Here is a 14,332-nt window from a genome sequence, read left to right as displayed (position 1 = left end):
GGGGAGTGAAGTGGAATCAAAACTTAGGGTGAGTTTCTACTGCCAGGGTGTTGGCCCCTCACTGACTTCAATTGAAGACCAATCCTGCGATTTCCATGACTCCAAGACCTTTCCTTCTTGATGTTGCCATCTCATTGTTGGGCAGTGTATTTATTATTCCTTTACAAGTAAGTCCACAGTTATGTTGTGAGCAGAAAGTGGAAATAACGTGTATTATGTGCATTTACCTTCTCAAAGTATATTGTAACACTGGTCGGGTCATCTTCTACTTTCTTAACTGAGCTATTATGTAAGACCTGGGAGGAGAAAACAGGAGAGAAGAGAATCAAGATTAATAATAAGGAAAGCAACAAGAATTACAGCAGGTCTAAGAATGGCAACTAGAAATTGGCGAACCTCTGAAGATTCGTTTCGTCTCAGGTTGGACGAATTGATCCTCCAAGTAATTTTGGTCCAAACTTATTCAGATAAACCTGGAAGTGAAGTTATTAATGACATCATGATGCTCGGCATGCACCATGTGTCCCCATCACTGGCCTCAGAAGAGAGCGCTGAACTCCGCGAGAAGGCTCAGAAGAGGTGGCGGAAGGTGAGTTTAAATGTTTCATACTCCGGGCCTCCACCTATTATATTCTGAAAAGACCCCAGAGTATAATAATTTCACTTTCGGTTCCAAAAGTTTTGGACGAACTCTAATCTTTTTTGTAAAATTCAGGACAAATTTGGCTCGTCTAAACCGGTTCTTTCATCTCTAATGGCAACCTCTGTCCATTTGCACTTATTGGTACATAAAAACACCATAGTCTGGAATTCTCCAATTCAGGTCCTCCCTCTGAACAATGAGCAGAGCGCTGGCGGACCTGACCATGGATGACCATTTATTTGGATGTACGCCATGTCTGCGACGAGAAAACATATAGACCCCAGACCAGGGAAATGGTAACACAAATTTCCTGCCTTACAAATGGAGATGCATGGAAATGGAGGTGCTATCTTATCAGAAGGTAACTCACCCTATTTTTGTCTACGGGAACAAATCCAGATATCATTTTTATGACTATAATGGCCATGTTAGACTCTGCAATTTTGCTTGCACTGCTTAAGCTGGAATAGGAAGACAAATGGTTAAAATATGGAAATATAAATCTTACAATGAACAACCTGGTAGCACCAATATCTTCCATATTCATCTCTTACACCAGTCTCTACCACCAATGGCAAACTCCATGCAGACTGATATTTTCCTTAACTTTATCATATGGACTACTTACCTGACAATGATATCTAGGGTGAATGATGGCTCAGGGTGAGGTGGGCACTCAATTGGTGAGGTATTTACAACAAGGGAAAATGTTCCTTCTGGCTCTGGATTCAGAATGTTGTATCTTTTTATGATCTGATCAAAAAATTTAAGAGTGTAAGTAGAGCATCAAGTCTATCTGTATGGGAGAGCTCTGGTTTCTGACCTGACAAATTATATAATTCTGACTGCATTCAGTCACCATTAGAGGGAGCTAACTTATGAGTTTATACAATCTAAAGGTCTTAGCCTTCCAAGCTGGTTCGGCAGAACCGGGGAGGAAAGAGCCCTTGACCTGGCTCCAAAGTTTAGGCAACTTCAGTGTATATACTTACCTCCCTATGCCCCGTTCTCTGCCTCTTCTCCAGGTAAACTTCTATGATGTATGTGTTCCAGGAGCAGGGGAAGAGACTAGGCCCAGAAGCAATGAGGTAAGTACTGATGGGGGCCACTAGTGGGGAACAATAAACTATGTGGGGCCACTGTTTACAGGGAAATTAAACAGTACAGGGCCACAGCTGGCGAAAGGGCATTAAACTATATGGTGCCCCTGCTTGAGGGCACATTAAACTGTGCAGGGCCACTGTTGGAGGACACATTAAACTGTGCGGGGCCACTGCTGGAGGGCACATGAAACTGTGCAGGGCCACTGCTGGAGGACACATCAAACTGTGTGGGGCCACTGCTGTAGGGCACATGAAACTGTGCAGGGCCACCGCTGGAGGGCACATTAAACTATATGGGGACACTGCAGGGAGGCACATTAAACTGAGAAGGACCACTACTTGGGGCATTAGCTTCACAGGACCACTGCTTGGGGCATTAACCTATGTTGGTCCACTGCTGGGGGGCAACGCTGCTACTAGGGAACAACGTTTCAGCTCATATGCATGTGTGTCTTGAGAAAGGCTCATACATGGGAGCTGAAACATTGTGGGTATGGGTCAATAAAATATCCCCACTTTTTCTTCACGTGTCTATGGAGTCCTGCCTGACTTTTTGGAGTGTCTATGGAGTAGGACTATCATCTGTTCCCAGGGGTTGGTGTTGTCTATTGAATGTTTTTCTAGAATACATGGCAATGATAATGTCTACTGGTCTATTGTACCTGCACATTTGCACAACCAGATTTTCCAGATCCTTTCAGGATGTAGTTTGCTGGAATATCAGGCAACTTCACAACCTGTACTTCTGATGGTTTCTGGCGATTCGCTGTCACATTGACATGGAACCCTTTGTCATTAGTAATGGTGACAGTCGGCAGGTTTTCATCTACGAAGGTTAAGGAATCATAAGTGGAGATAGCTTGTAGAGCCACTACCGTGTCCTAAAGGATTAACAAAAAGTCAAGGTTTATGAATAAATCTTAATAAATTAGTAAATCCCTTCAATACTTGGTGTGACCTTTGCCCTTTTTACATGTGCGGAATTGGTCCTATTTCTACAGGAACCTTTATAAGTGATTTGAGGCTTTCTGATAATTCCACTACGATAGTCTCAGTTGATGCCACTTTCTAAGTTCATGTGTTAGATTATTCTGCCTTCGATACTGAAGTATTCCATGGTCCTACATAACCTTAATCTATAAAAACCTTCCAAGAAAAAACCATCAAGAATTTTTAAAGGCAAGAACCTGAGTGCTGGCAAATCCTCCATTGGCATTTTGTTGAGTAGTGAACCAGTTGACTGCACGGGCAGCCTTCTGTAGGTCGGTTTCGGTTGGGTCATCCCCAGACGCATAAGCCAATACAACATATCCCGTGGTCTCCACATCTACAGCGTTTGGCTTGGGCCATAATGGGTCATCTTTAGGGATCTGAGAATTTTTGGACCAGTGTGTTGAGTTACCTAAAGCAGGGATCATAATAATGTTTAGCCTTGTGAGATCATTTGATTTATCACAGTTTACTTGTAACTGGTATTGGTACCACACTATGGTATATGGTACCACAATGTGAAAGCGTTTTGGCTGCAAAGTTACAGTGTATGACCAATTCAGCTTAATCTGTATAGTACAGTCCTATGAAAAAGTTTGGGCACCCCTATTAATCTTAATCATTTTTAGTTCTAAATATTTTGGTATTTGCAACAGCCATTTCAGTTTGATATATCTAATAACTGATGGACACAGTAATATTTCAGGATTGAAATGAGGTTTATTGTACTAACAGAAAATGCGCAATATGCATTAAACCAAAATTTGACCGGTGCAAAAGTATGGGCACCTCAACAGAAAAGTGACATTAATATTTAGTAGATCCTCCTTTTGCAAAGATAACATCCTCTAGTCGCTTCCTGTAGCTTTTAATCAGTTCCTGGATCCTGGATAAAGGTATTTTGGACAAACAATTCAAGTTCAGTTAAGTTAGATGGTCGCCGAGCATGGACAGCCCGCTTCAAATCATCCCACAGATGTTCAATGATATTCAGGTCTGGGGACTGGGATGGCCATTCCAGAACATTGTAATTGTTCCTCTGCATGAATGCCTGAGGATTTGGAGCGGTGTTTTGGATCATTGTCTTGCTGAAATATCCATCCCCGGCGTAACTTCAACTTCGTCACTGATTCTTGAACATTATTCTCAAGAATCTGCTGATACTGAGTGGAATCCATGCGACCCTCAACTTTAACAAGATTCCCGATGCCGGCATTGGCCACACAGCCCCAAAGCATGATGGAACCTCCACCAAATTTTACAGTGGGTAGCATGTGTTTTTCTTGGAATGCTGTTTCTTTTTGGACGCCATGCATAACGCCTTTTTTTATAACCAAACAACTCAATTTTTGTTTCCAAAATGAAGCTGCCTTGTCCAAATGTGCTTTTTCATACCTCAGGCAACTCTATTTGTGGCGTACGTGCAGAAACGGCTTCTTTCTCATCACTCTCCCATACAGCTTCTATTTGTGCAAAGTGCGCTGTATAGTTGACCGATGCACAGTGACACCATCTGCAGCAAGATGATGCTGCAGCTCTTTGGAGGTGGTCTGTGGATTGTCCTTGACTGTTCTCACCATTCTTCTTCTCTGCCTTTCTGATATTTTTCTTGGCCTGCCACTTCTGGGCTTAACAAGAACTGTCCCTGTGGTCTTCCATTTCCTTACTATGTTCCTCACAGTGGAAACTGACAGGTTAAATCTCTGAGACAACATTTTGTATCCTTCCCCTGAACAACTATGTTGAACAATCTTTGTTTTCAGATCATTTGAGAGCGGGCTGTCCATGTTCGGCGACCATCAAACTTAACTGAACTTGAATTGTTTTGTAGAAAGAAATGGTCCAAAATCCCTTCATCCAGGATCCAGGAACTGATTAAAAGCTACAGGAAGCGACTAGAGGCTGTTATCTTTGCAAAAGGAGGATGTACTAAATATTAATGTCACTTTTCTGTTGAGGTGCCCATACTTTTGCACCGGTCAAATTTTGGTTTAATGCATATTGCGCATTTTCTGTTAGTACAATAAACCTCATTTCAATCCTGAAATATTACTGTGTCCATCAGTTATTAGATATATCAAACTGAAATGGCTGTTGCAAACACCAAAATATTTAGAACTAAAAATGATTAAGATTAATAGGGGTGCCCAAACTTTTTCATAGGACTGTATTTTTGCTACTGTCCCAAATATTAGATATTCTAAATTCCATAGGCCCGTCACAATGTATCAGAACAAGGCTTGCTTCAAAGGATTACTTATACTATAAAAGTGATGACTCCCCCTTAGGATAGTCATCAGTAATAGATTATAAGGTTCTGATGACTAGCATTCTCATTGAACAGCCTTTTGAAGATTTTGCAACTCATCTCCTTACTTTTTTAACAGGCAAAGTTTAACAAATTGATACCCAGAATCAGATCTCTACGATCTAATATGATCATAACAATAATGATATGATCACTGCCCTATGGGTGCCATGATTGAGACCCAACCAATGTAATATTGATGAGCTCTCCTAAGGATATGAGCACCATATTTTCTTCCAACAGCTCATCAGTAGGGGTGCAGATCTACCAATCCACCATTACCTTAGCTAGGGATATGACCACCACGGACACTTCAAACAGCTGAATAGTAAAGGAACAAGAATCAGAACCCACCAATTTACTATTGTTAGGTTATCCTAAGCATTGCTCCACCTCAAGCAGCTGATCGGCATAGGTGCTGAGAGTAGTATTCCAACAATTATATACTAAGGATAAGACCGCAGCTGACTGGTAGGGTTGCTGTATTTTGACATCCTGAATAACCCCTTTCATTCCTCATTTTTTCTTTGCAAATACCTTTCCTTATGGCCACTTGATCCAACTGGTCCAAAAGTTGCTTCCTCTTCCCTGAGTTACCCATCAGGGTGTAAGTGTACGCACACAGTGCCTTAGTGTAGGTCGAGCTATCCGGTGCGGTGCAGCCCTCCAGACATTGCTTTGCTTTCTCTATGACGTCATTCTGTGGAAGGTTGTGTTGGACATGTTAGATGAGAATGACAAAGCCTTGGCCAGTGTTCACATCTGTGTGACGCTCATTTTTGGACACTTTCAGAATGGATTATTTTTTAAAAGAGGAGCATAATGGATTACAATTAGAGATGAGCAAACACTGTTCGGATCAGCCAATCCGAACAGCACGCTCCCATAGAAATGAATGGAAGCACCTGTGACGCCAGTTGGCCGCCGGCAAAGTCAGCATCACAGGTGCTTCCATTCATTTCTATGGGAGCGTGCTGTTCGGATCGGCTGATCCAAACAGTGTTCACTCATCTCTAATTACAATCTATATTCCATAACAGTAGGTCTTTGGAGTATGGGAGTAAAGCAGAGTACCCAGAGGAAACCCATACAAACATGGGGTGAACATACAAGTCCCCATCTAGCAAAGAGGCGTTGTATATCTTCAACATATACTATAAGAAATAGTGGACCCTTACGTATTGTGAATATTCTGCTTCTAGAAATGTTGACATGACATACGCTGTGAGTGAGATCTCATTGTCCACCATTCCCTGAAGACATGGGGGATGTTTTTGAAGTCAGACAGAGTAAAAACCATCATATTGACATGTTTGGCACAAGAAAATGCCTTATGCCAAACATGAGGCTCAATATCACGCTCGTTTCCTTGCGTAGAAGGAATCATGAATTTGCCCCACTGTATGAGAAATTCTGGATACTTACGTATTGTGGGTCTCCTACTTCTAGAAATGATGAAAGGACATATGCTGCGAGTGACATCTCATTGTCCACTCCTCCCTGAAGACACGGGGAACGATTTTGAAGTCAGAAATAAGTAAGAACCATCACGTCGATATTAAATTGATGCCCCATGACTTCATGATAAACCACGCTTACCTGAACCTCCCGTTGAAACAGTCGGCCTAGATTTTTGAAGCAGCCATTGCTCAGCTGATGCCTTCTCAGCCAGTCCAGAGGATCCGTAATCTGTTTGTCGTCTATATCTATAAATTTCTTACCCCAAGAGAAACCCTTTGCTACAAATGCTGTCAGCCTGAGTGAGAAACATACAAAGCAATGAACATGTAAAAAATTGGTGAAACCGAACAAAAATACTCTAGTACTGTAGATGTACAGTATACTGTTAATATTGATCTCACCATGTACTTCCAATTATATCGATATCCCCAAAAGCACTGTAGGATCCGTCTTCGTGCCTGTAATTCAGCTGAGTTTGGAAACCTGCAAAAAATAACATTAGATTGGGGTCTCTTTGGCCCAGCAGAAGAAATTTATACACACCATACGTATGTGTATTAGGGACATAAATCACAGATGTAGGTTTTCTAACTCTATAGTGGAACAAATAAATGGTGGACCCCATTGATCTGAATGACTGCCATGTAATGATGCCTTCCCATGTGACGTAATTTGTGGCTGGCTGTGGCTTTCCCCAACAATAACAAGAAGGGAAATTGTATTGTTTAAGCCAAGATCCCCAGAAGGATCATCTATTACTGTGGTGGGCCGGGGGAACTCTGGCTGCAACACATTGTACATTAGTCTTTGAGGCCGGGAGCATGTACAATAAGCAGCAGACTATTATATTACTATTAATATTACTATTTGTTAGGATGGGGTCCTGCAGGTTTTCCTTCCGGCGCACAGGGTCGATCCAGCTCTCGCCCTCGGCGTCAGACAGTGAGTCTAAGTCCAGCATTTGGCCTACTGAGCATGCTCGAACTTTTTGGAGATGCTCTGAGGCTAAGTCTCATTCTCCCCCTACTGAGCATGCTCAGACTTTTTGGAGACGCTCTGAGGCTGCCTCATTCTCCCCCTACTGAGCATGCTCAGACTTTTTGGAGACGCTCTGAGGCTAAGTCTCATTCTCCCCCTACTGAGCATGCTCAGACTTTTTGGAGACGCTCTGAGGCTAAGTCCCATTCTCTCCCTAATGAGCATGCTCAGACATTTTGGAGGCGCTCAGAGGCTAAGTCCCATTCGGCCCATACTGGACATGCCCAGTGAGGTTATGGCCACTGCCCTGTGGGCGGGGACTAGCCTTTGTATGGTGTGAGCTGACGCCCACCGAGTGCTCACACTTTGACTATCAACTTTGAGACAGGACGTCAGGGCTAGGTTCCTGTGAAAGGCAGGTTGTCAGTTCAGGGATTCTAGATAGGAGTCCTGGGTACTGCCAGTAGGGAACTATTAGCCTGATTGAACTGTCCAGTAGGATTGTAGCTCCAAAGCTGTTTGTGGAGCCTTTGTGTTGCTGACCAGGGGTGACATTTAACCCTTGGCAGCCTTTGTTGCAGCCAGTTCACATTGGAAGCTGCCTAAACTCACTTGCCCAGTGAAGCCAACTGGTGTAAGCCTCATTGTAGCTGTTTCATATTAAAGTTGCACAAACACCCTTGCCCAGTGAAGCCTCCTTGCAGTCTGTTCACACTGGGAGCTGCGCAGACACATTCATCCAGTGAAGTTAACTGGTGAACGTGTGTTGCTCCTTGTTCACACTAGAACTGCACAGACATACTGCTGCCCTGCTTAGGTGGACGGCCGCCCTCCTAGGGCTTGTGGACCTCGACTGCAACCACTACCGCAGTCAAGAGGTTCTGTTAAGTTATAATTTATATATATAGACAGAACCGTAACACTATTATTATTACTACTACTGATTTCTTTACATCTACATCTTCCAGGACTGTAAAGTAGCACACAAATAGCTAAGAAAGAGCCCATGCTACCATAATATATGAGATTTTGGGATACTGCACTGCAAATACAGGGTATGATGCACCTAAACAGATCCCTAACACAGAAAAAGAGGAATCTGAGCACCGTAAGGCAACAATCCTTACACTGTAGATCCTGAAAAATCCTCTGTGTCAAAAATCTTTCTACAGACATGAACAGGCTATGGGTAATGGTCATCCCCTCCCCTCTCCATTTACTTTGTGAAGAGAGAACAGACACTCCCATTCAACTCACTGTGAAACCTTGTTAAGTCCGAAGGTATTTTTGGATAGAAACTTGACATTTCATGCAGAATACATTTAACAAATAGGGGGAAAGGGTACAAAACAGAGATGTGCAAAAACCTATGATTTACAAAAACTCCAAAAACAGGACCTCAGTCCTTTTTCTAGGAATTATTGGGAGTACTAAGGAATATAGATTTTGGATGGATAGAAATGATTGTCTACATCCCTGCAGCCTTGATAGTCATTTTCCTACATGGAAGACAAAAAGTGAGTTTTTCAGATAAATATTTGACGTTTTTGGATTTTTCCCTACTGTCTTAATGTATGTGGATAGAATTTTTCTACTCACTTGTTTCCAATAACTGCTTTCCTTTTTGCAAAGTCTCATCAGTCAGGTGGCCATTGGTACTGTAGTATGATAGAATTGATATAATAGTTGCGAATATCATCATCCTCTGCTCCCCACAACCTTTTGGCAGCTTCACAAGATTATCTAAATTGTCTAGTGGCTTTCCCATGATGTCACCTGGAAGACAAAAGTACAACAAGTAAGTGTCTTGTGCAAGGATAGTGGTTTTCATATCCAACACTTAATGTCAGATAACACAGTACGTAAACGTTCCTCTGATCACTGTAATGGGCTGGTCCATGTGGACCCATTGAGCTACCAAATGAGTTTGACTTTTGGCCATTCCTAAGAGTGTTGTCTAAGTAGCCTCCCTGGTTTTCACATTTTAATCCCTTGTAGGGGAAGTAGCTCGGGAGCAGCAATGGTGCGGGCACAACCAGTCAGATACAGAGACACAAAATGTGGTGCAAAATGGTTTATTTAGAAAAAAACAGGAAAATAAAAAAACTTTCACATCAGACTCAAATGAACAAAATAAAATACAGCCTTAATCTCAGGCAAAAAATGATGTGAAACAAAATCCTGCTCGTCCGAGCTCTTTACTAAACAGTGACAATAAAGTAACTATACGTGTGGCTTAATACCAGTCACACAAACAAATTAGCATGATGTCACCAGACTCAGAGTATCAGGACAGATCCAGACGCCTCCTCTCACTCCCTGGATCTGCCCTGAAGTGCAGGCTCTTCAGCCTTTTATGGGCCAGTAATGAGCCTCAGGACCCACACCTGGGCTGAAGCATACTCCAGACCAGGGGTAGGGAACCTTCGGCTCTCCAGCTGCTGTGAAACTACAACTCCCATCATGCTCCATTCACTTCCATGGGAGTTCCAAGAACAGCAGAGCATGTATGCATGCTGGGAGTTGTAGTTTTACAACAGCTGGAGAGCCGTACGTCCCCTACCCCTGCTCCAGACCCTCCCTGGACCACACATAGGTCAGAAGCCTGGGGCTGTTATAGCTGGACTCCAGCACTCTGCCTGTCACCTTCTCACACCCTGTACAGGTATCTGGATTTTGTTGTGGGAAGACTACCAGGTTGCTACCCCTTTGAGTGGTCCTAGTGCTGGTAGTTACCAAGATGGCCAGGAGATGCTGATGTGAAGCACCACGGCTCAGGCATGAGAATGGCCAGTTACAGGCCAGAGTCAGAAACAGGTAGTCAGTCAGTGGACAAGCTGGAGGTCAGGGCAGGTAGCAGAGGTATCAGTCAGGATTAACAGGAAATGTGTAGTCATAGTGGTGTTACAGCTAAGGGATCAAGAAAGCATGAACAGGAATGAAGCCAAGGTCTGGTACATGGAAACATCAATCATGAATAGACATACCACACAGCAAGAACTAGACAAGCTAGGAACTTTTGCTCAGTCAGGGTGTGGCTAGTGAAGCAGACCTTATATATAAAGACCGGCAGAGATATTAAAATGCTTGGAGGAAACACACACCATCCTATGAGTAGAGCCGGCAGCATCAGTAGCAGAAGGAAGGGCACTAGGAGAAGCAGAAACTATGCGGCATTTAGCAAAGGTAACCTGACAGCGCTGCCCACTGGGAGAAGTGGGATATCAAGTGCAAACTGCCAATGTTACAATCACACTGTGGTGCTAATAGCCACATTCACTGCAAATAGGTACAAGTGCAAAGTCAAGCACATAGCCATGTAATCTCCATTGGCAACCTTTGGTATGATGCTAATGTCATTAATCGGTGTCTTCCATTCAAGATGTAGGGAGCACAGGCCACTTATGGACCAGTAAGTATAGGATAACTCCAAAATTGATGTAATATGCCAGACTTGGTAATCTCTCCACCATTGGAGGATTTACATCCTTTATGACAAGGCCCATAACTTATCGGGGCATGCTCTAGTGCGGTCGTGCGCCTGCACCGAATCTACCCAGCTCATACCTGGCATAGATGTTATACTGGATATGAAGAGACATCGTATAGTCAATAGCAATAATTCATACCTGTGACAGTGACCTGTGCCGACTGTGATCCCAGCACTGCGTTATCTGGAAGGTCCACTGGGATTTTCAGCAAGTCTGGAAAAAACATTACAGTCGCTTCAAGAAGAGCCATAGGATAAACCCAATGCACTTGTATCGGGAGGATCCGGGGTTACCATGTAACGTATACATTACTAACTAGAGTTTATAGACTTGTACTTCCGTAGGATAGATCTACACAACATCATTTACACTAAGTTCACACCACATTGTTTGGTCCATCGTATGACCGAAGCAATAGAGAACTGGACGGCTACAACAGCAGTGACACACAGAGCCTGATAGACTCCATTGACTATAATGGGGAGGGGGGGTCCATTGGCTTAAAAACTGAAATTGGAGGAGAAAAAAGTCCTGTGCGGGATTTTTTTTGTCTCTACGATGCAGATGTGAACCCAGCCATTGTTGGGCGCCAATTGGGACATATTTCTTTACTATATACTTAGAGTTGGATTGTTACTGTGTTTAAGGTTAGTCTATACTGTAGCCTTCAGAAATCATCTGGATATTGTGTAAAAGCAAAAAAATAGTAGATAATACATCCAAAATCACTTACCATTAAAACACAGACGCGCACTGTGAATGTCTTCTACTGGTACTCCATTTGGCTATGGGGAGACAATGTGCAATATAATAAACTTCAGGAACAACTGGACAATAACTCTGTGCTATTCATCTATGGGGGACCCTCAGCTATCTGCAGAATGGGGTCACCTGTAACCCATCCCACCTGGCTTTGCAGATTCTAAAAAAGTCAAGAAAATGTAGACCCAATGTAGACGTTTGTAGCAAATCCTGTGGATAAGCCATGATAGCATAAACCTCTAAGATCAGACTGTACCTGTAAAAGGAGTATTAGGACTAGAAGTAAGGATCAGCTTTTTTCCACTTTTGGCAGTGTCTGATATTTGACGACTCAGCTCCATTAAAGGAAATGTGCGCCATACTGGGCTCCATTACCGATAGGGAACTATTTCTCATCTCATAAATCACTAGATATTGGCTATATAGCCGTCCATGCACAAATACCATAAAACAATATCCTACACCTATCTTACATACCTCAACAATAAGTCGCCTCTGTACTATATCTGAGTGTCCTTTGGGGGGCACTATAGGCTGCTGTCCATCACACAGATCACTAGTGCTCAACGCCTCGATGCCGATGGTGATATTGAGAGCCCCTGGTATGGAAACAGAAGATAATTCCGTTACAAATTCATCAATTACTCAGACTTTTGTGTATGAATTAATGTCTGTAACATAAACCTCATTGAACAGAATGGGGGAACGATTTACAATACCTGGACCGATTTAGACCCAAAGCCATTGCCTCCCCTCCCTCCATGGTAGGTATACCATTACCCTCTTTATTGGGAACTGCAAGCCATTACACAGTCTCCAGTTGGATGGTTTCCATGTACGTGCAGGGTTCTTACCCAGGGTTAAGGGTCTGATGTTCCATATAAAGGTGTAGGTTGGATCACTGCAGAGACAGGCTGTATACGGGCAACCGTCACATGGCTCCACCTGAAAGTCCTTAGACCGGTACAAAGTTGCCTGGACCTATAACAGAACAATTAGAAATCACTAGGTTGGGTACATGTAGACCTGCAATGTATGATATAGAAGTATTTTACATTCTCACCTTGATACACTGCCTCATAAAGTTGAGGGCAATTCCCTTCAGCGGCAAAATCTCCCCTTGTTTAACGGAGTATGGTATGATCATTTCCAATGACATTGGCTGAAATGTTTGGATACTTGTAAGGGGCGAAAAACCAAGACCAACGGCTGATGTGCAGAAGCCATCTGTATCCCACTGGGTGATGGTGTCGGGCATTCGGAGTGGATAGTCCAGGTGACCAGTGGAGCTGCACAGGAGAGATAGGTGATATTATAATGTTCTGCACCATCTATGGTGTGTATTATGAAGTTCTTCAGCAGATGGAACACACTACCCTACAAAGCGCAGATGGTCCTATATACCCATCATACAGTGATTCAGATAGGAGAAGAAACTTCTTACAAAGATGATGTGTGGCAGAAGACTTCTACAGACAGAGATAACTCTGTATAAGTGTCATGTTATGATTTCAGAATATGAAACATTATTGTGTTGTTTTATATGATTAGAATGGACTCTGCTTAGTAATAGTAACCCTAACTCTAACCAGAGATACAAGAAACCTAGAAGAAGTCCATTTGCAATCGTCACTGAGCGCTAACACTTGTGACACCCGTAGACGTGTAATGCATCTTATTCCTTTCCTTCTATGCTTCGTGTGTTCCTATTCCTCACCGCTCACCGCCATATTACTTGCTGGATTACTCACTGACAAGGTAACACAAGGAAGGTATAAAGGTATATGCAGAATGGAGAACTTAAAGGGGTTCTCGCCATATACTTACCCTACTGATATAATGCTCATGAACCAGGTACGGGGGAATCTCCTGCGCACTTTGGCTCCTGGTGGGGGGATTTCTGCTACTTCAGAGAAGGTCAGTGCTCTATAGAATGTAACGTTTTGACCTATTGAATAGTAAGACAGGATAAAGGCAGACCTGTGACTACAGATAACTGGAGACATTATATAGAACAATATATAATAATATTATATACCATCTGTCACTCCATCAGTAGCGGCACAGTATATACACTATATACTATACACTGCTCCTGTCTATGTAACAGACATCATTTTGTGAGGCTTGTGAAAGGGATATTTGTCTATGACAGCTTCTTTTGGTGAGACTATTCCCCAGATGATACAATGCGCACCGAGGTTATCGCTGTTGGGACCCCATTAATTCCATGGGCCTGTAATCTGGATTAGTTCACCTGCAACACCAACACAGAACTCACGTATTAGACCGTTCCTCTTAAAATGTGTGGGCTAGGGGCCACACGGTGGCTCAGTGGTTAGCACTGCAGCCCTGCTGCGCTGGAGTCCTGGTGTTCAAATCCCACCATGGGCAAAAAACCATCTGCAAGGAGTTTGTATGTTCTCCCCGTGTTTGCATGAATTTCCATCCCATACTACAAAAAAAGACATACTGACAGGGAAAAATGTACATTGTGAGCTCTATGTGGGGCTCACAATCTACATTTAAAAAAAAAAAAATGTGTGGGCTATCCAATGTGGGGATTATATATATATATATATATATATATATATGT

General features: G+C 42.9%; 1 protein-coding gene across 1 annotated transcript in view; it reads right to left on the bottom strand.

The window, feature by feature from the left end:
• Positions 1-14,332, bottom strand: part of LOC142219125 (alpha-2-macroglobulin-like protein 1) — a 40,124-nt gene that overhangs the window by 1,994 nt on the left and 23,798 nt on the right. The window contains exons 18-33 of the mRNA XM_075288090.1: positions 13,564-13,684; positions 12,800-13,025; positions 12,591-12,717; positions 12,214-12,335; positions 11,708-11,759; positions 11,113-11,187; positions 9,083-9,259; positions 6,907-6,988; positions 6,644-6,800; positions 6,470-6,544; positions 5,582-5,744; positions 2,934-3,148; positions 2,409-2,627; positions 1,272-1,396; positions 1,014-1,104; positions 228-296 (exon numbers count right to left, since the gene is read on the bottom strand). Coding sequence (XP_075144191.1) covers positions 228-296; positions 1,014-1,104; positions 1,272-1,396; positions 2,409-2,627; positions 2,934-3,148; positions 5,582-5,744; positions 6,470-6,544; positions 6,644-6,800; positions 6,907-6,988; positions 9,083-9,259; positions 11,113-11,187; positions 11,708-11,759; positions 12,214-12,335; positions 12,591-12,717; positions 12,800-13,025; positions 13,564-13,684 — 2,096 coding nt within the window. The remainder of the gene's footprint in view (positions 1-227; positions 297-1,013; positions 1,105-1,271; positions 1,397-2,408; positions 2,628-2,933; positions 3,149-5,581; positions 5,745-6,469; positions 6,545-6,643; positions 6,801-6,906; positions 6,989-9,082; positions 9,260-11,112; positions 11,188-11,707; positions 11,760-12,213; positions 12,336-12,590; positions 12,718-12,799; positions 13,026-13,563; positions 13,685-14,332) is intronic.

This window comes from Leptodactylus fuscus, chromosome 10 (assembly GCF_031893055.1).
Source record: "Leptodactylus fuscus isolate aLepFus1 chromosome 10, aLepFus1.hap2, whole genome shotgun sequence".
Classification (NCBI taxonomy): Eukaryota; Metazoa; Chordata; class Amphibia; order Anura; family Leptodactylidae; genus Leptodactylus; species Leptodactylus fuscus.
The sequence above is the reverse complement of the archived record's forward strand: the minus strand, read 5'-3'. Positions and strand labels throughout refer to the sequence as shown.